The sequence below is a fragment of the Pieris napi genome, chromosome Z, assembly GCF_905475465.1.
Source record: "Pieris napi chromosome Z, ilPieNapi1.2, whole genome shotgun sequence".
Lineage (NCBI taxonomy): Eukaryota > Metazoa > Arthropoda > Insecta > Lepidoptera > Pieridae > Pieris > Pieris napi.
The window spans coordinates 7,239,645-7,264,050 of NC_062259.1; the positions used below are offsets into that span (position 1 = coordinate 7,239,645).

At 32.7% G+C, this 24,406-nt stretch overlaps 3 protein-coding genes across 8 annotated transcripts in view; 1 reads left to right on the top strand and 2 right to left on the bottom strand.

Moving 5' to 3' along the window:
• Window positions 1-1,952: 1,952 nt before the first annotated feature.
• On the bottom strand, window positions 1,953-6,211 carry LOC125062412 (autophagy-related protein 13 homolog). Of its 2 annotated transcripts, none has more exons than XM_047668327.1 (6): window positions 5,653-6,211; window positions 5,216-5,581; window positions 4,791-4,986; window positions 4,380-4,545; window positions 3,285-3,419; window positions 1,953-2,836 (listed from the first exon to the last, which is right to left on the bottom strand). In XM_047668327.1, the coding sequence occupies exons 1-6, from the start codon at window positions 5,654-5,656 to the stop codon at window positions 2,612-2,614; spliced, it is 1,092 nt and encodes a 363-aa protein (XP_047524283.1). In that variant the 5' UTR covers window positions 5,657-6,211; the 3' UTR covers window positions 1,953-2,611. The 2 variants fall into 2 exon arrangements, with proteins under 2 accessions (XP_047524283.1, XP_047524282.1); XM_047668326.1 differs by having other exon boundaries at window positions 5,216-5,564; window positions 5,653-6,203.
• A 1,950-nt stretch (window positions 6,212-8,161) lies between these two features.
• LOC125062551 (prostatic acid phosphatase-like) lies at window positions 8,162-12,119 on the bottom strand. 2 transcript variants are annotated; one of them, XM_047668553.1, is made up of 8 exons: window positions 11,435-12,119; window positions 10,650-10,743; window positions 10,309-10,429; window positions 9,994-10,149; window positions 9,461-9,684; window positions 9,103-9,272; window positions 8,743-8,830; window positions 8,162-8,485 (listed from the first exon to the last, which is right to left on the bottom strand). In XM_047668553.1, exons 1-8 carry the CDS (start codon window positions 11,702-11,704, stop codon window positions 8,433-8,435), a joined length of 1,176 nt encoding a protein of 391 aa, XP_047524509.1. In that variant the 5' UTR covers window positions 11,705-12,119; the 3' UTR covers window positions 8,162-8,432. The 2 variants fall into 2 exon arrangements, with proteins under 2 accessions (XP_047524509.1, XP_047524508.1); XM_047668552.1 differs by having other exon boundaries at window positions 10,231-10,429; window positions 11,435-12,118.
• A 1,000-nt stretch (window positions 12,120-13,119) lies between these two features.
• Window positions 13,120-24,406, top strand: part of LOC125062280 — a 44,496-nt gene continuing 33,209 nt past the window's right edge. For 2 of the 4 annotated variants that reach the window (XM_047668069.1, XM_047668071.1), the window contains exons 1-7: window positions 13,173-13,364; window positions 13,720-14,748; window positions 14,957-15,158; window positions 19,498-19,605; window positions 20,217-20,329; window positions 20,888-21,025; window positions 21,859-21,987. In XM_047668069.1, coding sequence (XP_047524025.1) covers window positions 13,912-14,748; window positions 14,957-15,158; window positions 19,498-19,605; window positions 20,217-20,329; window positions 20,888-21,025; window positions 21,859-21,987 — 1,527 coding nt within the window. In that variant the 5' untranslated portion in view covers window positions 13,173-13,364; window positions 13,720-13,911. Of the gene's footprint in view, window positions 13,365-13,719; window positions 14,749-14,956; window positions 15,159-19,497; window positions 19,606-20,216; window positions 20,330-20,887; window positions 21,026-21,858; window positions 21,988-24,406 lie in introns of all 4 variants that reach the window. The other 2 variants (XM_047668070.1, XM_047668072.1) reach the window with 2 other exon arrangements.

The following is a 24,406-nucleotide window of genomic DNA, read 5'->3' on the forward strand; positions in this document are numbered from 1 at the left end:
TTAAGTTATTAAATCAGTAACAAACCATTCATAAATATAGAAATCTTCAGGGCTGATTTAAAATAACCTTAAAATATAAAAAGCAACATACTTTTTAATTGGCCATTACAATAGACTTTTTGACTAGTAACATTATTTAGACATTTAAATTGTATAACATGTAGTCATTACACACTTATTAACTTCACAATATTCGATTCCACATTGTGTATAGAATTACGCGACATTAGCCGTAAATTCAAACTTAATATTTTTATAACCCTTTCAAATTTAATATATCGACTTGAAAATTGAAATATAAATATTCCTATATAAATTTTCATTGTTTGCAATTAATTTATTTCGCCTTCATATTTGTACATTTAAGTAATGCCTAGTTAAGTCTTACGTTCAGTTACATTAATAAGCACAGCTTAATGTAAGTGGTCTCAGTATTGGCTAAAACGGAAATTTCTCTTTGTTTCAAGTACTCTAAGGAGTATTGAAGACATGCTTTTGTTTCATCCTCTCGTTCGTTTACCTAGGGTAGGTTCAAATACAACATACACTATATATACAACATTTTATACATTGTATATGATATTAAAAACTAAACAAGCAAATCGATCGTACTAACCAAACATATCCAGTCATGCTTCAACTTTTTTACACTAAAACTATATTATCCCTCTACAAGTACAGTGATTGGCACTTTCACCTTATTGAAAGGCACTAACACTAAATATATTTGAACTTTTCCAAGTCATGGGGTTATCATGAACGTTGCAAGACTGATAATTTAAACTTAGACATTATGATAACATACATAAGACAATACCGTAGTGACCAAGAGGGGTTAAATAATATATATTTTTAAAAACAACTGGTCATATTTGTAGACGATTCGTGAACGGTGTAATATGTATCTAGGTTGTATTTTATATAGCTAACGTTTAGTGGTTACGATAGTGACATATTCTTATACAATCCCAGTCTCACGAGTTTCTTCCATTCATATGCTTAGCATAACCATGTATCTAAGCACCAAGATAATTAAGTTATAGAATCGATACAATTAAATCGACATTTTAGTTCAAACACAATAGTGCCATTTAATATTAAATTTATAGTAACTAAACAAATCAATCGTTAACTTATATATCTTATACAATAACTTGATATACGAAGGCATTGTTAATTTAGTTTATTTAGCTCTGAGTTATACTTACATTTTTTCAAGACAACATTCATACTTTTTATTTGGCCACTGCCAAATATTTACCATAAGATAAACTACCGTAATTATTACAATTAATTAATTTTTGCCATCTTTGATAGGATTCAAATGGTTTACAATTCTTCAGAACTTGAAATCCCAAGGCCCTTAGTCCGTAAAATGAGTACCATTTTACGTACATCATGGTTACTAAATTATTTTCATAAAAATAATGGTAACCATGGTAACACATACTGGAATTTAGTCCACGATTTGAAAGAGCGCTTATTTTCATGACTCCGGTTGATACATGATTTATCCAGCAAAATAACTCTGGGACAAAATGGCGCAATCAATAATTAACTACGGAATGTAAAATAAAACAATTTATATCAAACCATCCGTGATTAAATAAAATTTATCGTCATAAAATCTGTATAATTGCATCTATAATAATATCCACGATTTCTGACACGGTTCATATTAGATGTTCGTACTACCAAAAATTAATTTATAATAGTTATCTATATGCCAGTATGTCGGGTTAAGGCCCTGGTTTGCTAAGCATCAGTGTTAGACATCCGTATTACGCTCATAAGCACTAATTGAATGACATGGTAGGCGGCCTATAACTACTTTGTACAGTTGGGAAAATGAAGGCGATATACCCTTTTCTTAACATGACTAATAGGCCTCAAGATATTATGATTACTTCCAAAACTTATTTAAACCACTTTTCTTTGTTTAGGCAAAGACATGTGGGAAACCCGAAAATTAAGTAACACAATTTTATCTATATATAATCAATTTGTCAAGAGTTTGACAAAGTTCAAAATACCTACCAAAATAACTGCGTCAAATATTAGTTTGCCTCAACCAACACGCATAACCAGTATTTTACGATAGCATTTGATATTTTATCAAACTCATGGTAAATCTTAGAGAACCCATAAGAAATTTAATAGTCTACTTTTGCATACACCACATGGAGGCGAAGTAGCCTTAGTAATTTAGGTACGTAGCGGTAAAGGAAATCAATAAAATTTAAGCTTTTTAACATTTTTACTTGGAAGAAAATTCAATTGCTTTTTTATTTTAATCAAGTTCACTTTGTGCGAAAAATATAAGTAGGTATAAAGTAAAATTCCTCCCCTCTCTGAGTAGTGTTTAAAAATTTGTAAAGTTGTAGTTTTAAGATGTAGTCTGCGAAAAGTGAGCCGGCGTGGTGACTATGCGGACTAAATATAATTATTATTTTTATTTATTCACAAAAATTATACATAATGTATACTTTTTTCATATTAAGAATCGAGATGATGACTGTCGAACTATAATGACGTAAGTGTTGTCAACAACAAAAACTGTAATTTAGTAGCTAGACTTATCATATTATATACTAATTAAATGTATATATTTTTAGGTGTGATCAGACCCGTATTCAGTATTACTGAACATAGACTCTACCATACTGTCAAACTCGGGCACTGCCTCTTCATACATTTTGAGTTGCTGTGAAAGGTTCTCCGAATCGGTTGATATGGATTCATTCGTCCACGCCTCGCTGGCTGAACGCGCTTGTAAACATTCTTGGTAGAAATTGGCCAGTTCGGTTATTGGGCTGCCATCAGCAAATGGGAAATCCTGATGAAAAAATACAATAAAATTATTACTTAATATACCGGAGTGTCAGATTATCAGGATCCAATCTGATTTCAGGTCCGATGATGTCCTCTTTCTCTTTTATACAAAAACTTAAATTAGTTACAGAAAAACATAGGATACATTGATGTAATTATGACAAATCCTGTCCAGACTATGAATATTGAATCCCAATTTATATAATTAATAAAAATAAATATGATTCATAAACATAGTGTAAACACCCAGGAGACCAACATAGTGTAAACACTATGTTTATGAATCATATTATTGTGATGTTTTATTATCTGTGTTAAAGGATATTTGTAAATGGCTGACAAACAACTGACTTTTGTAAAATGACAATGACAATTCTATCATTAAGTTTTTAAACTTAAACTCTAAAAATGTATTTCAAAAAATATAAACTTAATGTATATTTCCAACTTACCATTAGACTGGCATATTTGTTATCCTTGCACTTAGGCACTTCAACAGCTTTGCTTGCATCTGGAGCTAATGTAGGTTCAGCTTCAGAACTAGGACCGGGCTTTGAGAGAGCATCAGCCATTGACAAGTTTATCTTCTGAAAAAATAGTTTTTGTTAAATTCAGTTTTAATCTGAAATAGTAATGATTTGTCATAACAAAACATTACTATATGTACTGTCTACATATCCAATACAGTAACAAGTTTAACCCTAAAGTAGTAGATAGGTATTTCATCTTTATTTTATTTCTGTAATTTAATTGTCAAATTAGAATGATAACCTTGTATGTAAAAAAAAACTTTTATTTTTATTTGTAGACTCTTATGTCAAATCACTGGTATAATTATGAAGTAAGGACTTGTTTATGTTATTAATAAAAAAGTCCTTTTTACAATTCAAAACTATGGACATAAACACATGATAATATTTTAATGAACATCGACGAAATGTAAAAAAATATTTGTTTCCTGTATTGTTTGGTTCTCAATCTCAAAACAATGATAGGGACAATAACGGGCCATTGTCTTCTTAATAAACATCTTTTGTCCAAGGCACGACAGACAGCCCCTTGGGCAGACGCTGATACAGCGCAGAGGAATCAGTACCCACGTAGTCCTGGAATGCGAGGCTGTGGCTAAATAACGTGCAGAAATCCTCGGAGCAGTGAGGTCACTCCGTGAAGCCTGTGAAGTGGCCAGGACACTTTTGTGCTTCTGGAAGGAGCTAGGCTGGCTAAATTAGGCAAGACTTTACGCACAACGGACGAATTAAGAGTCTAAGTGCTGAAACTGAGTCCACCAACCTATAATAATGTTTGGTTCTCTGGACATACGAGGTTATCATTCTACAACGACGATAAGTGATGTGCCTTAAGGATTGTAAGCTGTAATAAGGGATAGCAACTTAGCCATAAAACATTTTAAAATAATCATGATCAGTAACCCGGAAGTCACTTAAGAAACAGTGTTATGAATTCCAGTTAATGAGGGGTTATAATTGGTGATGTATAGTCATTTTTTGAGGCTATTTCATTGATATAGTTTGAAAAAGCCTTACTTTTTCCATTTTATCTTTTTCGGCTAAAAGCCACTCCATTGGTGGTGCGGGTGGTAATTGTTGATATAATGCATCATGTAATTCCCTTAGTTTTATGGTATCTACAAAGGCACCAGCTGTTAAGGGTTTTGAAAGGTCAACTTTTTTCTTATCACAGTTAGTTTTCCTGTAAATTTTGAGTAAATTAGTTAAGTTTGAGTCACTATCCAATAGGCATTTAATTAGAGTCAAAGCTTAAGATTTAGAGACAAATTTAAATCTATTTAAATTAATATAATTTACCAGATGTGAGAGTTATTTTGCACTTATTTCTGTATTGTCAATTGCAAATATATTATATACAGTGGGAAAATCATTATGTTTAAATGTAAATAAGAGACAGAAACATACATGCTATCTTAAATAACATACCTAGGAATTTCCTTTGGAAAATGGTCACTTTTGACCATTATGTCACTATTGGATATATTTTGAACTTCACCATAGCTTGGTACCCTACTTCTAGGTTCTGGCAAAATAGTCATTTCAGTTCTATATGAAACCTCAATTTCTACAGTACCTATTGGCATGTGCAATTCACCAACCTTTATATTTTTATACTTCTTACCTATAGAAACAAAACACATAAGTACATACAACAGACCAATACATTTTGGGCTTATATTATAGACCAATTTTAATTAATATGCCACCTAAAAATCAATATAGTTTTGCCAGGAATACACTATTAGCATTCTTTTTTTTAACATAACAAATAGTGTACTCTTTTTTCATTCAATAATTTTTGCCATATGCAGTTAAATCCAAAAAAAAATGATAATTAGAAAAAATCATACCAAGAAGGTCCAAATTTGGCTGGCCACCATATATCTTATGTGAGATTTGATAGCAATCTTTGTTTTGCAAGCGAGACATTTTATATGCTGGTGTTATTCTAGATATGCTCAAGGTTGATTTTAACATTATACTCATTCTATAGTATATAGTGGATATGGAAGTAATGGTTGCATCATGAAGAGGACCTATTTTTACAGTCCAAAACTCCAACACCATGTCATCTCCATCATTTGTATGTAAGGATATTTCAATACAGAGGACATTTGAGAGTGCTTGTATGACCTCACCATTTAGAACACGTTTCGTGTCATTGTTTACGTCTGGTACGTCTGGTATTGAAAGATTAAACTGCAACATTAAATAAACTTTCTTTACATACAACTATTCAAATACAGGTTTTAATAGATATTTATTGATCAAGGTGGAACCTACTTACCCATTGTAAATTATTTGGTGTACATGTTGTATCACATATTACATTATCATCTGATGGTTTAGTAGTGTTGTACAGATGAACAATTTTTCTCCCTTGTCGACTTTGAACTACAATTTGCGCAATTTTTAAAGTCAATATTTTAGTGAATTTATATAGCTTCAATCGGTCCTGAGCATCTGCACTAGACATTTTCCTGGTTTTCTTGGTTTTATTAATTTTATTTTCACCTTCAGTTATTTGTAGAAAAACATTATTCATCTATATAATAATTAAAGAAAGTGCCAACATGATACTAACTGATAACGACTTATTGAAAAGTTTATCAAATCAAATAAGAATATACACGGCCAAATTGTTCACTTCAAGAGTATAATTATTATTTAATCGCACATAACAAACCAACAGATAAATTTATTTGCTTTTCCTTAAGAGTTCATGCTTCAACCTTGTGTAATAAAAATAATTTCTTTATTCTTACTTTATAATCTGTGGAGACAGGTTTTGTGACTCCTCCACTGATTGGGACCATAGATTACATAACATTTCTAGGCTATAAATGGAAACCAAAACATCTTTAATGGATTAATGATAGTGAATTTAAAAACCTTGAGACAACTAATAGTATTAACAGACGATCGAACTTGGTACGGGCCGGATAACGGATTGGTATGGCGTACCAAATCCGCTACTCACAACACACGGCCGGATCTCGCAGTCACCGCGTGGCGTGTACACAGTTCAGACGTCATGCCTCCGACGTTATCCAAGCGCGCTAAAATTGCGATTGTTGTTGCGGCAACAGTAATGCCGCCACAAATATCACGAAAAAAAAGAAAGGAGTGGGCAAAAACATATTTAAAAAACCGTGATGAATTTAGTCACATGAAGTTAATCAAATCGCTTGATTACGAGCATCTCTGTTGCAATACAAATCATGTGATGTATCCCACAAGCACGGAAAGTCTTTATAAAATGCCAAAACATCGACAAGGACTTCGCGTTCTGTTAAAATCTCCGCCATAGTGCGAACATGCGTTGACGTACGTGCTACCTCCCGAATGTTTCAAACGTGACTGCCGTGCGTTTGTCCGGTCCGAGCGTACAGACTCACGGATTTGGTACGGAGAGGACCAAATTCGATGTGCAAACCATCGGACCGAGCGAACACGAAATAATAATAATAATGTTCGGCAGACAACTCTCCAGACGAACGGATATGGTATGGAGCGTACGGAATCCGCTGTCGGGCCCGTACCAAGTTCGATCGTCTGTTAATACTATAACAGTTCATATAATAGATAGCCTGTGGCTTCAGACGAATCACTTATCGACAGGTGTGACCCATCACCAGCGCTTCCAGATACACTGTAATTACAGTAGATTTACTGTATTTTAGACTTTTCTACTGTATACTGTAATGATAAAATACAGTGTATGAAAATACTGTATTTAATTTCCGTTCATATAAATTATCAAATTAATCAAATTTAATAAGTTTTACGTATTAGAAAATACGAAATATAAATTTGCAACCTATTCTAGAACCCAGACCCACTGACCTTTATCTATAGACAATGTTGAGTAGGATTGTTACCTACATATTATAGTTTACGTGCGGGGAATTCCCCAATGAATCAGAACTAACGCTTAGCAAAAACTAACCGTCTAGTATTATCTTTGCCTCACTCAAACGCTGAGTGCGAACGCAAGTTTAGTGAAATTAATAATATAAAAACCAGCAAAGGAACTGTCTGATCACAAATACTATTAAAGGAAATATGTTAGCTCAGCAAGCCATTCGTCGAAATTCTGAAAACTGCGTCAAATTTAATCCCACTAATGAAATGATTTTGAAGATGAATGCAAAAATTTATCAAAATCATGAGGAAATTATTTTAGAATAACTTACAATGATATGTATTTACAAATAAATTAATACAGCATCTTATTTTTCTTTTAATATTTAAACAAACTTTTAATGTAATTTTACTGTAATCGAATTTGGAATCTGCTGTATTGTTTTAAGAAACTACTATATTTTTTAGCTGACAACACTGTAATTTTACTTTTGGGATCTGGAAGCACTGCCCATCACTCATCAGTCATCACCCAGTAACGCCAAATTTTTATGAATATGGTCACGTCATCAAGAGTAATGTCGTAAATGTCGTTCCCATACAAATTCGTTTAAAGTTAGTCATTCCTGTCGAAAAATGGTTTCGTCTCTAGCTGGACTTACTACAATTCATAAGTCATCTGTGTAAACTGCTTTCTTTTCTGGTAATTGCATAAATTATAGAATAGAAAACAGGCATTTCGGAATGTACAATCACTAAGCCCTGCAGCTGTATAGGTTTAGGCCGACGGCCATTAAGCATTTTAAAAATAAATAACCTTTTGCATTCATTACTTCATTCAAATATGCTAGACGGCTTAAGTATTCATATAAACGATGTAGTTCTATCGATAATATAGCTAATGTTTGATGAGGAAAAATAAAACAATATGATTAACCTTAAGTCTTATTTATTATTCAGTAAAAAAATAATTATTTTTTTAGAAAAAACATGTATGAACTTTTCAACCACAACACTATAATTAATCCCTTATCTAATATTTTTAACAATATCCCGAATTGCCAAAAATATTAATTGATAATCACATTGATAGACACAAATAGCACTAGTTAAAAGATAAGTTTAGAAATGAGTTATTGTGGAAGATAAACAGAGAATTGAATTGAGCTTTAACCAATAGTAATCAATCCACTTTTCACCATTTTACAAGCGGTTAAGGAGAAGTTTAGATTTTAAGTATTCCTCTGAGTATTGATCTGAAAAGAAAAGTAATTTATTGTCCTGCACAAAATGGTCAGTTAAAAATAATAATTTAATCAAACTACATTAAAAATAAATAAGATATGTTACTACAGGGTTAGGGTTAGGGTAGAAGGACTCCTTTCTCCGCAATTAGACTCGTGGTTGGTCCGTTGTGCGTATGTTACTACATAATAAACTTAATATAATATATTTAATAAAAAAAATATTAAATGTATATAAATGCAGTCTTATAATAATTACTGATACTAACCTTTTTTCTTATAAAATTTTACTGCCTCCACAATTGTATATAGGAAAGACAAACTTATAATTCCACAAAAGAACATTAGCCACCCATACTGAAATTTTAATTTATCATAAGAGAAGCACATAAGTAAATAATGGGACAAGCCTAGTGAAACATTTACAACCCTTGGAAAAATTAGCATTTAGATTTTTTTTTGGTTTTTATATGAATTTAAATTTAGTTTCAAAACTTAACAAACTATTTTATCTACGATAATGATTAGTTATAGATGATGATGAGTTTAAGAAGATGTGAGATTGAGATGTTGAGATATCAAATGGAATACCGGCCTTTGACTAAGACCATATAAACACAATATATAACCTTTTCTTCACATTCTGTTTCCCAATCAACAGTAATAATGTCTTCATACAATTGAATAAAGTGTTGTAGTGGGCACAATTCTCCACAGTTAGGAATGTTTAAAACATGAGGTTCCACAATCTCAGTACTGTTTCTATATGAAAGTTGAATATAATATTCAGATTCTTTTTCTGCAATAAATATAGCTTAAATGAATAAAAAAAATAATATACTCAATACTCATACAAATAATATTATAAAAAGCTAGTATTTTTATTTTTTGTGGTAGTTTGTCATTTTATTAAATAGGGCTAGGATATATACAGCGTGCAAAAAACATCATGACATGTTTTTTTTGTAAATAGTAGTTTTAACTTACCAATGAATTCAAAAAGTATTGTTGATGTATATACAGGGCAATTTCCATTGTATACACTTAATCCATTTAAAACATTACCAATAGTGAAATCATGTCCACTATACATTGATAACCGTAATTTGCTGTCTCCTAATATAACACTTAATGCTTGCTTTAAAATATGTTTCACCAATGGACCAATCATAAAGCGTGTCATTGCTGGAGTTGCTGTGGCAGTAGTGAAGCTAAAAATATTTTATTATGTTACCCTTGGATGATGTAACACAAATGTTTAGAATAATCATTGTTTAATGCAAACACTAAGGTCGAATAAGGTTGCACCGCAAGAACTTATAAAATATATAATATGTAAACAAGGTAAGAAATACTGGACAAAATCAATATTTTATCAGCTATCCCCAAGCCAACCCATTTCAAATTATAGTCACTGTGTGCTTACTTAATTAGACATGGATGTACAAACAAGTTAACATTGATATTTTATGTTAGTCAGAAAAAAGGTTTAATATAATAAATAAAAAAAACTTTGAAACCTGTAACAAGCAGGACTCTTCATTTTATCAGGGAACACTGCATGTGTCCAATTTGGCAATGTAAAGTTATAAAGAGCTTCAATTTTTAAGGTACTGTAAATTGATGAAATATCCTCGTAGTCTCTGATTTTTCTACCAGTATATTTTGTGAGGTAGCTGAGAATGTAAAATTAAACAAAATTAAAAGCCTGCATTAAGAAGAAATATGATAGTGAAAAATATTAACTAAGAACATACTCCATAAGGTCTTCATATTGCCTTAAACGATTTTTATAAACTTCTGAATTCAAATAAACTTTTTTCAACTTTTCATACATTTTACACTCTTTTTTCATTGCTAAAATTTCATCATTTACCTCTGGCACTGTATGTACAGGTATAGGTTGCCAGAATAATTTGGGATTCCAAGTAGAATTCGCATCTGGTGGGTACATACCTATAATTAAAATGATAATTATATAAACCAAAATAAATCCAGTGCTGGGTGGTTACAATTTATTCCGTTAGCATTAATATCTTTAATACATAGTTGTAATCATTAAATTATTATCTTTACATACAATTCTTAAATAAATTATAATTCATTTTTAATTTGAATAACCCATGTTATTCTATAAAATGGAAAAAATTATATTAAAAAAAAGTATAAGTCCTACCAGCTAAGTTAGCCTGAGCTGACATAAGTGTACGATCAACATCAGTTGACCGAACATAAACTGCTTCTGGATCAAATTCATCAGTAATGAAATTCTGCAATAAATGGTAAAATACTGATTCAACATAAAACAAACCATATGAGAACTTATTAAATAATATGAGCTGGGATGATGTTCTTTGTAAGTCTGAATTCCAAAACTTATGAGATCCAGTTAGGAAGGTCTAACAAATCCAATTATTGTCTTAATTTTTATGCACGCCGCGCTCTCGGACAATAATGTCGCCGCCCTCTTGGACAATAATGTCGCCGCCCTCTTGGACAATAATGTCGCCGCCCTCTCGGACAATAATGTCGCCGCCGACGTTAAAACGCGGCTTTTGCCTCTATTCCAGCAGTTTCGGAGTCAACAGGCATTGCTAAGGGCTATGGCAAGCGAAAAATAATAAACAGAAATAATATAAAACTAATTTTGTTCTCTTTGAAGTGATTCATTCATAGGGTTTATTTGCATAAAACATTTAACTTGGGACCTGGTACATAGTATTGGTGAACCCAAATTATACCGCTAGATCTCAACATACAGCAGGAGGCAGCACTAGCTGCTATCAGACTTATGCACTTAGGTATATGGGTTAAAAACCACTACAGTACACACAGCTATTCTTAATAGGGCGACAGTATAAAATGTGTGGCTTAATACAGCAATGAAGGTACACTGCCACAGGGACCAAACTTTTATATATATATTGTATATTCTAAATTACAATCTTAATAATGCCTTACCACATATCTTTGTCTAAGCCATTGTCCTAATTTGTAGTGTTGCATTTTGCCAGTGTTAGTCAGCTCTCCAAATTTTACTGGCCAGAATGATTCCTCTCCCCAAGGATCTGTTGGATATGTATCAACTGGAGTCCTATCACCATGTCGATATATAACCGCTGCATACCGGAGTTTGTATTCGTTACAAGTGGAATAATTAATAATAAGACACAATAATGGTAGACATTTAAACATTGTTTGGCGAGGTAGGTTAGGTAGGTTATTCACCATCGTAAAAACCGTGTCAATTGAAAACGAAGTAATAATATAACGTTTCACTATGAAGAACGCTAACGCATTCACAACATTTTAAACTAGATAGACGTTCATCTCTTTGCTGCCTCTGCTAATGCAGTTTACTGATAATAAAAAAAGTAATAACACTAGATGTGAGATCTGAGAAGTCCGCTTATTATTTAACCAAGATATATATGGTACTATAACATTATTAAATTATTAACATTAGTAGGTATACTATATCTGTGTACTTAATTTTTTAATAATTTAGATCCATCGCCTACATAACGAAACTAAATTTATTAAGTATTTTAACAAAAGAAAACATTTTTTTTTAACAGATGATAACATTAATTTATGCCTAATGGGAAAAGCAAAGGACTAGTCCATACAGCCAGTAACGTACTAGAGTCTAGAACTATAGAGCTCTAGCTTGTCATTCTTAGGAGCTTAGTCAAGACTCAAGGCGCCTTAACGAATAGTGTATGTCGAAAACTAGAAAAGTCGAAAACTAAATTTGTATGACAGTTCATTTTGACAGTACAGATACCAGCAAACATCTTGAAGGGTTGGGTTTTAAAAGGTAACAAAAGACATCTCGAATCGATTACGAGTCTTCGTCAACCGAAGAGGCCGAGAACCGGCGAAGAGAATTCGCCGTACTCTAGGTACCTACTTGGCCGAGAAGATCTCTATCGAGTAACTTTGGAGTGCTGCCGAGAAAACCCGATTAGCCAGCAGATCAAGCGATGCAAGTGGAAATGGTTAGGCCATTCACTCAGAAGATATTCCAATTATCCCCTAGCAGGCGATTGGAACACTCAAGGAAAGTAGAAGCATAGCCTCTCCAGGTAAAACTAGCGGTGTCGTACAGTTCCAGGTGAGCCAAAGAGAGCCGGAAAGACTAGACCAAGACCGAATACAATGGAGACTACGGGGTCTACGTACATTAAGTCAAGTCACTCTTAGAGTGGTAAATTACCTCAAATAATGTCGTAAACTTCTATCGTTTTCATAAGGGCTATACGTACATTACTTATTTAGAGCTATTCTCTCAACGAAACTGCCACAACTCATAATACTGAGATATTTTAAAATTAGACTGTTTGGCAAACACTGTATGTTTGGAAAACAATATACTAATACTAATATATAATGCAGAAAATAACATAGAAAATATACTGTATCTACAGTGCAACACAGTTACAATATTGGTTGCTTGGAATGCAGTGAGCAGGTTTTTACATATTTGACAATTTAATCAATTAAGTGAAGTTAAATTAATGATGACGACGATCGAAAAATTTCAAACGATTAACGATTTTAAAACTTCGACAGCCACACACACAGCCACAGACTACCTAACTACCCCGAGCATCTTACAGACTGGAATTGAAATAAGTCACTTTCAAATCTTAATTGTTGATTGTCAGATACTTATAAAAATTCGAGTTTTCAGTTTTTCTCATACTTTTCTTCATTGGAATGTTCAATGTTGACTTGGTACATAATTGGTCTTATTTAGAACTATTTTAAACTGTGTTTTTAAGAAACTGCGTTTATGTGCAAAATTATAGATTTCTTAGATTATTGTAAAGTTCCCGTTACTAGAATGAGATCACGAAAAGTTTGCGCGTAAATTAATGTGTTTACGGTTTGTTACCAACAAATTTCATCATGTCTATTTCTTAGCTAATTTTCTTTTGTTTTTCCTTTATTCTAGCGTAGCTTTTGTTTTTTTAATATAAGTTTAATTATATTGCCTAAATGATTTTTGTAATTATTAATGTTTGTAGAATTCATACAGAATTCGTTAAGTAACTTCTTTGATCTGTATAAATGCATCTGTCTGCTGTTGAATAGCTTTTTAGGTAACGTAGATCTCTACTCCCACCACATTGGCTATAATTTGTGTTTTAATTTTAAGAAAATAGATTTTATTTGTATAGTATATTTTAATATTAGATATGCATAATATAATGTTTTTTATGGTCAAATTATTTTTTCAGATTCTTGCAATGTGCATTGGATCTTATCAAACAATATTGGTCTTCAAATAATGTTTTTTCAGCAATGACAAAAACATAAAACATATCAATACATTACTCAAATGCATCACACTATTTTGAAGAACATGTAACTGTTTGTGATTGAACCATAGTTATTAGAGGTATTTTATTTCTGTCTTGGTATATTGTCTGATGGAGTCTGATAATAATAACATCACAAGTAAGAATAAGTCTAAAGGGAATTTAAAGAAAAATGAAAAGAAAAAGAAAATGAAGAAAATAAAGGATGCAGATCTGAAAAAAGATAATTCAACCAATGAAGATAGTGTCTTCAATAAGAGTGGGTCTCCGAGTTCTACAGATAGTGAAGATCTAGTCAATGCAATTAATTACAACACCATCACATCTTTAGCAGCTTTAAAAGATATAATTCAAGGTGATAGTAATGATACTCCAGAAACTGATAGTTTTTTTCAACACTATTTTATGAATCACTGTAATAATCTCTCAAGTCGTACTTCTAATTCGCCTTTTCCGTACACTGAGAGACGGCGTTTGTCACAGTGCCGAGAAGAGGATGAAGATGATTACAGAAAAGATAACTCATCATCTAACTCTCCATCAAAAGCATATGACGTTAAAAATGTTAGTCAGAAAAATAAATCACCCAAGACACACCAAGAATTGAAGGGCAGTAAAAAAATTCACGAAGACAAACCCATAGATGATGAGTTGTCTGAGCGAACTGTAATGGGTGCAAAGCATAAATTCTTGGTTACCACGGCAGAACCTCCACATCAAAGAGTAGAGCGTGCATTGAGAATGCATGTCAACAATGCTCATACTGTTCATTTTGGTACCAAAGGTGCAGAAGAGTTAAGGCCTAGTGTTCGATCAATATTCACTGGTGAGAATCTTCATCGTGACAAAAACTATTTTGACAGTAGTTTAATAGAAATTAGATCTACTGTTGATGGTGTACTGACAAGTTCTGAAGATATTTGGATTAAGAGAACAAATGAAAAACCAGTAAGTTTCATTTTGAAAGACATTGTTTTTACATATTAAAGAGGTGGGATGGTCCCACCTCTTAAAACTGTCTGGAATTTTTTTAATGTTTATTCCATTCAATTTGGAAACGTCCAAACAGTATTTTATTAAATTAATTGATGTTGCAATCAGCTATGAATTATGCTGGTCTTTTCTGTTCATAACTAATTCTCTTTTTCACATACAGGTAATTTCCCCTAAAGAAGGAAAAATTACTGTTGATAAAAAAGCTAAAGCAGAAATGCCAGAGCGGGACCAAGTTGAACCAATCCGAGCCCGTTCTGGAACCTGGGGTTCCCAATCTCGTAAAGAAAAAGATATCAAAGTCATTGATGTTAAAAAAATTAAAGATATACAAAAAAACAATGATGACAGAAGAAACAAAAGAGGTAAGTTTCTATAACATCCGGGCCAGTACCATAGATTTTCTCTCCATAGCTTAGTTCTGTTCAATTTAGCAAATTAGATGTTTTTATAATACCACATAAAACACTATTTAATTGAACAGCACTTCAATAAAGATAGTAACTATAGACTTATTGCTTGACTGTCTCAAAATTAAGATCTTAATGAATTAGGATATTACAGAAAATCTACAGTAAAGAATGCTTACAAAATTAAGAATTATTTATTATTTATATATTTATTGATTATTATAATAATGCGTGTTTGTGATGTATGCAAATATCAGATATATTGCTACTGAGAAGGCATAATTTCATTGTGTTTTAGTGATGAATACGATTCCTAATGCCATAAGTATTGTATAGTCCCTATTGGCTTTTAGCCAAGTATCATATGATACTACTTCGACGTTTGAGATCATTATTACGGTGTATAAAACAACTATTTCCGAATGAATAATATGCTAGTGATGAAAATAATTATTTATTGTAATCACTTTACTATATGGCTGATTGAAACATGTGCACCTTATACATGTGCGTTGTGTGCCCATAAAAATGCGGCGACAGAAATTATGAATTTTCTTCATTACTCAATTGTAGCACAATTTTAGTACTGTTTATGAAATGGGTCATTTTTTATAGATCTCATATCATATTCATGAGCTCCATAAAACTTGATTTGTATGCAAAACATTTGTGTGTCAGTATGGCCCAGTGAATAATTTGTCAAAACTGGCAGGGACTTAATTATTTTAATTCACAAAAGTAATTCTGGTCTTCGCGGTGTACGCACTTTAACTATTATTTAGTGCTCTTAAGAGAAGTAAGAATTGTACTTAGAATAGAAATATAAACTGATTGCCTCTTAGGTTACCTCTTACCGTAGACCCATCATGGTAAGGAATTTAAAAATAATCGTTGGTTGTAATAGTAATAATCGTAGGTAGACAATGCCTTTGCGGATACTTGAGATTACAGTTGTTGAACGTAATTTCATTTATTACAGATTTTATCACGTTTAAATGCGAAATATCGATATGATTTACATTTTCAGTCGATATGATTTCAAGTCAGTTATCAATCACAAAGGAGTCTTTCTAGTCTCAAATCCTTTTATTAGTGAAATATAGAAGTGAGATCATAACGACATAAGTGGCCTTGATATTTATTACATATTTTATATCTGTCGCTATGTAACGAGTTCAGTTAGTATTGTGGTTGATATGACACTTAAAGAAACGTTTTTTTCCGTACAATTTACAACAATAACAAAATTAAATTAACTATATATTAAAGGATGACGAATGAACTGTAAATATAAATATACAATTATCATAGCCTTTATTTAAACAGTCCAATTAATTAAATTGCATTATACAACTTGCTGTGTAAGTGTATGATTTGCTCGTATTTCGTATTGATAGGAATTAAAGTTCGGACCAAAATAATATATTGTTATTAAATTACGTACGTTGCTGCGTTTTTAAGCTTTAACAACTTTAACAGGGGTTTAAAAAAAAAACGATATTAAATCATTTGCTCGTGTCAGCCTCTGGGGTAATGGTCAATATCATTTAGATAACAAAGAAAATCTATCAGACAGACATCCAGGTCTCTGCATTATCACAGGAGGTAGGTGTAAGATTATAAAAAAAAACTTTACTAAGTCATTTCCTAAAAGCTATTATTATTGGGTCAATTCGATTTATTAGAACCCCTTAAGTACAAAAAAAAAATAGGCAGACATTTTACTTACTGACTTCAAGGCCTGAATTCACTTTGATTTGAGTGATTAGGAGAAAACAAGTGTGGCTGCGTAGTAACGTGATTAGAAGCGTGTTCTATTTTTTTACGAGTGAACTGCGAGTAGCCACGTTCTTTGCGCCCTCCCTTCCCCCTCACTCGCAGCGTGCCTGCCAAAACACGTCTGGACAGACAGCAGGACTCATCGGTCAACACTCATGTTGACTATTACTTTGCTCTCAAGCAAAGTAATTTTCCGTCGTATCTTCAGCAGCAAATTCCTTAAAGAGTTGGTAGCTGGCGCCACGAATGAGGTTTTTTTTTATAGAACAGAGGCAAACGGGCAGGAGGCTCACTTGATGTTAAGTGATACCGCCGGCCATGGACACTCAATGCCAGAGGGCTCGCAAGTGCGTTGCCGGCCTTTTAAGAATTGGTACGCTCTTTTCTTGAAGGGCCCTAAGTCGAATTGGTTCGAAAATACTTCAGTGGGCAGCTGGTTCCACAAAGTACTCCAAAAACTTCCTTTAAAAAAGGCTCAGTTGTGGAACGCCGGAAGTCGAGGAATTTCGTATTCTGCCTTGACGTCCGATGATGAAACTCCGCTGCAGGTATTGATCTGAACAGCCCCTATGAACACTCTCCATGGTAAATGCGGTAGAAGATGCAGAGTGACCCCACATCTCTACGCAACGTCAAAGGATCAAGCCGCTCGGAGAGGGATTGGTCGTCGACGATTCGAACCGCTCTTCGTTGAATACGGTCGAGTGGAAGGAGCTGGTCAAGAGGTGAAAACAGTACTGGATTCCATGATTTTGGAGAACAAGGAGGTTATAGCTATTAGGCGATAATTGGACTGATCAGAGCAATCGCCTTTTTTAGGGATCGGATGTATCGAAGCGGTCTTCCAGCACTTCGGGATCGTGCTGAGCGAGTACAGGTACCGGAAAAGGCGCGTTAGGACCGGAGCCAACTCAGGACCACAAGTTCGCAAAACAATTGGGGTATAACCCCAAATGTTGTTTGAAAAACTAAAAAAAATAAATAGCATTCAAAAAATTCAAATGGTCTGCTTTCGGAATATCAGTGGGCCGGGCCATTTTTTTATAAGCAATATAAACAACAGTCAGAGAGAACAAGCAAATGATATAGCGCACTTTATTTTTGGTGACACTTAAAGCGTTTTTAATAGAAAACGCAGCGCTGTGGTGGCAGACTATTTTTCTGCGGTCGTTCGCAGGGTTTTTAAACGAACACTGCAGGTCTGCCAAGCGTGCATTTCAGAAAAAGAAAAGTAGTAGAATAGAACAAGAACAAGAACAAGAACAGTCAAAGTTCTAGATGATATATGAATTCTTTTCTTTAGTTTCTAAATATCAGCCTTAGAGGCAGATACGAGCAAATGCTATAGTATATCTGTTTTTTTTTAAGGGGCTGTTAATTGACAACGCAGCGCCATGGTGTCAGATGTGGTCCTTAATATTCCTTATCGCTATTTAAAAAGTCTGCCACATGAGCAAATCATATAAATATTTTGCTCGACAGCTCCCTAGCTAGCTAGCCTAGCTAATGATCGTATCTAAATCCTATACTACTAACATAAGCAATACAACATTCATCAAACAAACATCAAACATGTACATTAAATATTTTTTTAAACTATGTTGCGTAATATGACAACAAATATCAGTCTGTTTGTTCAGTCTTATTGTAAAAACTATTTTCCTAGACACAATTTGACATTGTTTAGTTGTTAGGTTTAATCATATACAATCTTCATAACATAATTCATCGTAAATTACTGTAATTTCATTTCAATTACTAATGTCCATATTTTATCTTATTTCCAACTCGTACGATTGTTAAGTAGTAAAGAAACAGTTTCAGATATGTATAACGTTAAAAGTAATTTAAATTGTCACTTTCGGTTAAATTCTCGAGATGCCATTTACAAAGTCACCATTATAAGATTATATCTTGGTATGTAATTCGTATGCAGGTATTCAAAGCCAGTATGAGCTAGTACGTATTGTGAAACAACAAGGAATTTGCACACATGTGATAGTATAGTACGAGTGCATACACTAGGTTATTTTCAGAAATGTTTAATGGGTCTATGTGAATTTGCGGCTAATTGCGAAAACAGTAAATAATAGCTATTTTCTGTGACGTAATCTAAAAAAGGCTAAAAGTGGAATTGTGTTGATCAATATAGGAAATATATTGATATTTAGATTATTATTTACATGTATACAAAATGTTAATTATACTAGATGATACATATACATATTAATAAATCGCAAATAGGTTGGCTAAGCCGAGTCTGAATCGACTAAGACACACGAAGTACAACGTTTTAATGTCCTCGACGCAATTTACTTAAAGTAACTAAAATATCTATTTGATTACGACTACATACCTAATAATATTATATACATTGTTTGTTATACATACCTACATATATAGACCATATCTAAACAGGACAACACCATTTTGAGCAGCTCCTAAATTCCCTCTTTGTGTGCTTATCATAGCAATATTAGTGTTTCCGAGTTTTGATACCATGTGATCGTTTCAGACCAAAGATTGGATGCCGCCATTACAAGAAGTACTCAATCTGTTGGTGAAAGAAAAAGGCGAGGCTCGGCTGATGATGCTCATCAGCTATATCAGCAGACAATTCATGGTAAAATATAAAATAAATATTATTATAATTAAAATATAAAATATTATATTCATTAATATGTTTTCTCCGGTGAATCAATTTCCTCACCGACAGACGCTAAAAATGAATAATAAGCTCACTCTATTGTAAGTCTTCTGACCGATTTTATAAAATACCTACCTGTTTTCGAGTTCTATATTTAGTGTATATGTAATTTTTATAATTGTAAATTTTTACTGTTGTCAATGCGCTATAGAAAAATCTGATTCCTTAAACTCAAACTCAAACTCAAAATATCTTTATTCAAGTGGGTAACCAAGTACACTTTTGAATCGTCAAGTTAAATTAATCGTAAATTTACATTTACTACCAGTTCGCAAGTCAAGGGCGTAGAGCGGCTAAGAAGAACTGGCAAGAAACTTTCTGCCACTCTTTTTAATCGCCAAGTAATGTCATACAAATTGTTTGAACTGGAGCAATTCAATCCCAAGGATTAGGTATAATTACACCCGGATACAGAAATATATGGATGGAAAATAAGACTGGTTTAAATATGATTTTCACCTAATACACCTTTCATTTCACCTAATACACATTTCCATGCATCTATTCTTTTCTATTGTTCTGTACAGGAACCTCCGGGGTGAGCAGGAGACCAGCTTTGTTTGATATGTTCAAATCTCGACCCCGCGGTGATAATAAGAAACAGCCAACTATAATACAGCAGTTTAAAGCCGCAATGCAGGTGAGATTTTTAACTAATCTTTGAAAAATATAATTCGTAATTACTCTTCTCTAATATACAGCTCAAGGATCTTCACAATAGAAATATAAAATGGTGTTTGTATCTAAATGTAATCGTTTATTTCCCCTAACGTTAAGATTCTTTCATTATAATTTTGTAAGGCCAGTGTCCAGGCAACCCGAAACGAAACCAAAATCTCCAAGTGTAAGCCACATGATAGCGCCTCTGTTATGAGGCCATAGAGTCGGTTAATATGGTATTAAATAAACGAATGGCAAAAGTACCTCGGGTATTATTTATTCGGGATTAAGTCCCTATAACTTTTTGTATGATATTGTACTGTATTAATGTTACCAAGTACATTGCAAATTGATCTTTAAAGATATTATGTTAAACTTAGATTCGCCGGAAATAAACATTTAAAAATGATAACATGTAATAAAAATTTTGTATAGTTTATTATGTGTGTAGAATTTTATACAAAGTTACATATAAAGGTATAAATATTTTATCCCTTCACTTCAAACTATTAACGCGTTATAATAATATTTCTTTTAGAACATAACAAAGGCGAAAGAAGGAGAGAAATTAGAAGTTTCAAAACCCGAGAGCAAAACTGATGGCGCCTCTTGTTCGAGTCAAGCTAGCAAAGTCAAAGATGGTTCTGCGCATCCGCATCCTAGTAGCGACGCTAAAGTAATTATTTATTTTTTATAGATGATGTCTTACAAAAGCTTTAACGCTCTGTATACAATCTGATATCAATTCTATGATAAAAAGAGTTTACAGAGAAATTTATTTTTCTTGATAAAAAAAAAAACATGCAAGTGCGAACGTTGGGGCAATTTAGAAAAATATACTTAATTTTAATTATAATATTGATATTTATAAAAATATATTAACTCCTTACATATAAAATTAATCTTTCGAGACGTTTCTGCAGCACTGGTGCCACAGTGGAACTCGTACTCGTAAATAAAGCGATATTTCACATTTCCATTTTATAAATTATAGAGTGACGCAAAAAAAAAAAACGAGGTCGAAGTGGCCAGTATGACAAAATGCCAATTTCATATGTAAGGACCTTATATATACTTAATATTTATGTAAAAGTCAATTTTCGAAAAGATATATCTCACATATATTCAGGTATTCTCAACATAAATTTTTCGCTAGTTTAATGGTATGTACGATGGTGACTCGTATTTTATTTACGCACGCAATTTACTGAATATCAAGTGAATTAATGTAAATATATGATTTACATAATCGTAAATAGACAACCGTGGAAAATTATTTCAAATTATTGGTTTACGTGAGTACTTAAAAAACAACGTGATCTCTCGCTGACCACGATTAATCCTGGAACTAAAACCTGGAAGATCGTTTCCTTGCAACAGGCTCGTTGCTAGTTTTTTTAAAGTTTATTCTTAATATTATTATTTTATTCGTGTGCATAAAGTGTAAATAAATTAATGACAAGCATTAGAAACATCAATGTAATTCGCGTTTATCAATATTTTTTTTAGTACTATCACACAGTAACGGTGCCAGCCTCGCGTCGTCCCAGCGCGATAAGCAAAGTGATTGAAATGTTCCGCGGTAGACAGTCAGTTCCAACACATTCTGGCTCGTTTGACGCGGATAAACGGCGAACGGTAAGTTATATTAGATATATTGAGGAGAATTTATACGTTTGATAAAGATGCTTTATTACACGCTCCTCTTAACTCGGCGTACTTTGTCAGCGTTTGCTGTGGTCGCAGTAAGAACGGCTTTGCATTATGCTAACTTACGTAAAGGCTAGTTGTAGTCGAGACTTACCGCAAGGTATGACTTCCACATTTTAAAACGTATTGGATCTTGACAGGAAAATGTTAGGCCAACAGAAATATCAATTGAGATTGCATTTAATAAGAACTAGATTTTAGCAATATTTAGTTAATTTATAGTTTTCAAATTTATACAATAACTGATACATGCGTGTATCAATATCCATATAATTATTTACATTCATAATGTAATATATTATTTGTGATAATGCAGCTTTCAAGTGATATTTGCTCGATGCATAACAATTACAAGCTACTAATTATATATTCTGATTTTGTAAATACTTCTTAAGACAGACATACGTCTCCTAAACAAATTTATCTATAAAATGTGTGTGAAGATGATGTTACTTCATTGTCCCGAATAGGACCTTTGCGATATCTGTTGTTCTAATACCAATATATATTTCCTCAGACTCCATTTACACTATAAGCCGAATGTGTATAATTAAAGTTTACTTATTAAATAACAGAATAAATTTAGTTTAATACAATTAGATTGAGGCGCTCTGAGACCTATTAATATGTGTAAAAATTGTTATAGGTTTGGATTGAACAAGTTGTAGTTCATGCTAAGTTTTTGTAAGCGCCTCTAGATGACGTTTACTTTAAAACTTTATGTTACATCATTTGTATAAGATGTCGTTGCTTAAGCGAATTATTAATCCGTTTTAAGTTTGGGTGGGGAAGTCGAATGTGTAAATTTCAAGTTTAATTATTAAATATCAGAATATTTTTGTTTAATAAATCTAGAAAAATGCGACATCTATTTACGAATGATTAAAGGGTTTGGAATAAACCACAACAAATTGATGCAAATTTAGTTCTTTTTAACGCCTCTAGATGGCGCTAACTTAAAACTTTGTCTAACATAATTTGTATTAGATGTCGCTGCTTTAGTGAAAAAGTGGTCCATTTTAAGTTTGGGTGCGGACTATATTTTATACATGCAACGAGAGGGCCTGAGTAACATTTATTTCGTTTTATTTAAATTCTAAATTTCAAGACCAGAAATTGATATTTATAAAGTTCGTTAGAAAAAAAAACAAAACCCCTCGCGGGATTAACATCTTATCGGTGGGGGGGTTGGGGATAGATCGCGAATAATTACGCACGATTGAGGTGGTAAAGCAGCCTTTAGGCCACTTCACCATCCGTGCAGTTGAGATCCTCGTTAAAAATATAGATTACATTTAGCATTAATTAGGTACTATTCTAGGTCTAGTATTGATTTGTGACAATATTTAACTACATTGATGTTAGAACTATAATACTACTAAGAAGATAATGCGGTTTCGCTATCTATTCTCATCGCATGTTTAGAATTTCATTATTTATACATACACTATTATTTTTATAGACATAAAAATGATTATATTTAAATTTACATATTACTAACTTATTGTATGTATATATAAAAATGCTCGTAATATACATAGCTAATCGATTAGTAAAGACAAGCAACACTTACTACATACGATTATATCGATGGGTATGTCTGGCTAATGGGCTAATAATATTACTGGCGCCCAATTGACCATACTATGCTAAGTAGGCACAAATTACAACTAAAGTGGTTTTCCGTCTTCCAATGGCTGCATTAGGATCACAAATTCGCATTGATGTCGATGTAGAATACCTACATAAACATACAAGGCAATTACTTGAAGTAAGCTTTATTTGAAATATTACGAGTGATAGGGACAAAAGATTTTATAGCTGTTTAGGGTTGTACGTACAATAAGGGTGAAATAATCTACTTCAAACCCTTATTCATAAATGTTTATATGTGGATACGAAATATGTTTGTTATGAAAAGGTATTTAAATAAAAATTTTAAAGCGTTATACTAAAAACGTATAAGGTTATTCCCCTTCATAATCGGTTTATTAGACTGTACTGTCCTTGTCAAAACTTTCCAAAACAAAATAGCTTAACACAATTTCCGGGTTCAATTAATTTTAATAACCTAAAGAGACGCCAGCCTTTTAAGCCTTTCCCTCCTTTCCGACGAAGTATACTCGGTGCGAACTTTTTAATACAGCGTTTATGTAGCAATGTAAATGAACAAAAGTTGGCGATACATATATCTTGTCCTCTTTCCTTGTCGTCCATTCGTCGTGAGATTCATAGCTGACAAAATTAAACTAGCGCGAATAATGTAACCTAAAATTAGTTAAGTTACATATATATATTTTAGGTAATAATTAGCGCAAACTTGAAGCCAAAATGAGCCCTTTAGTTT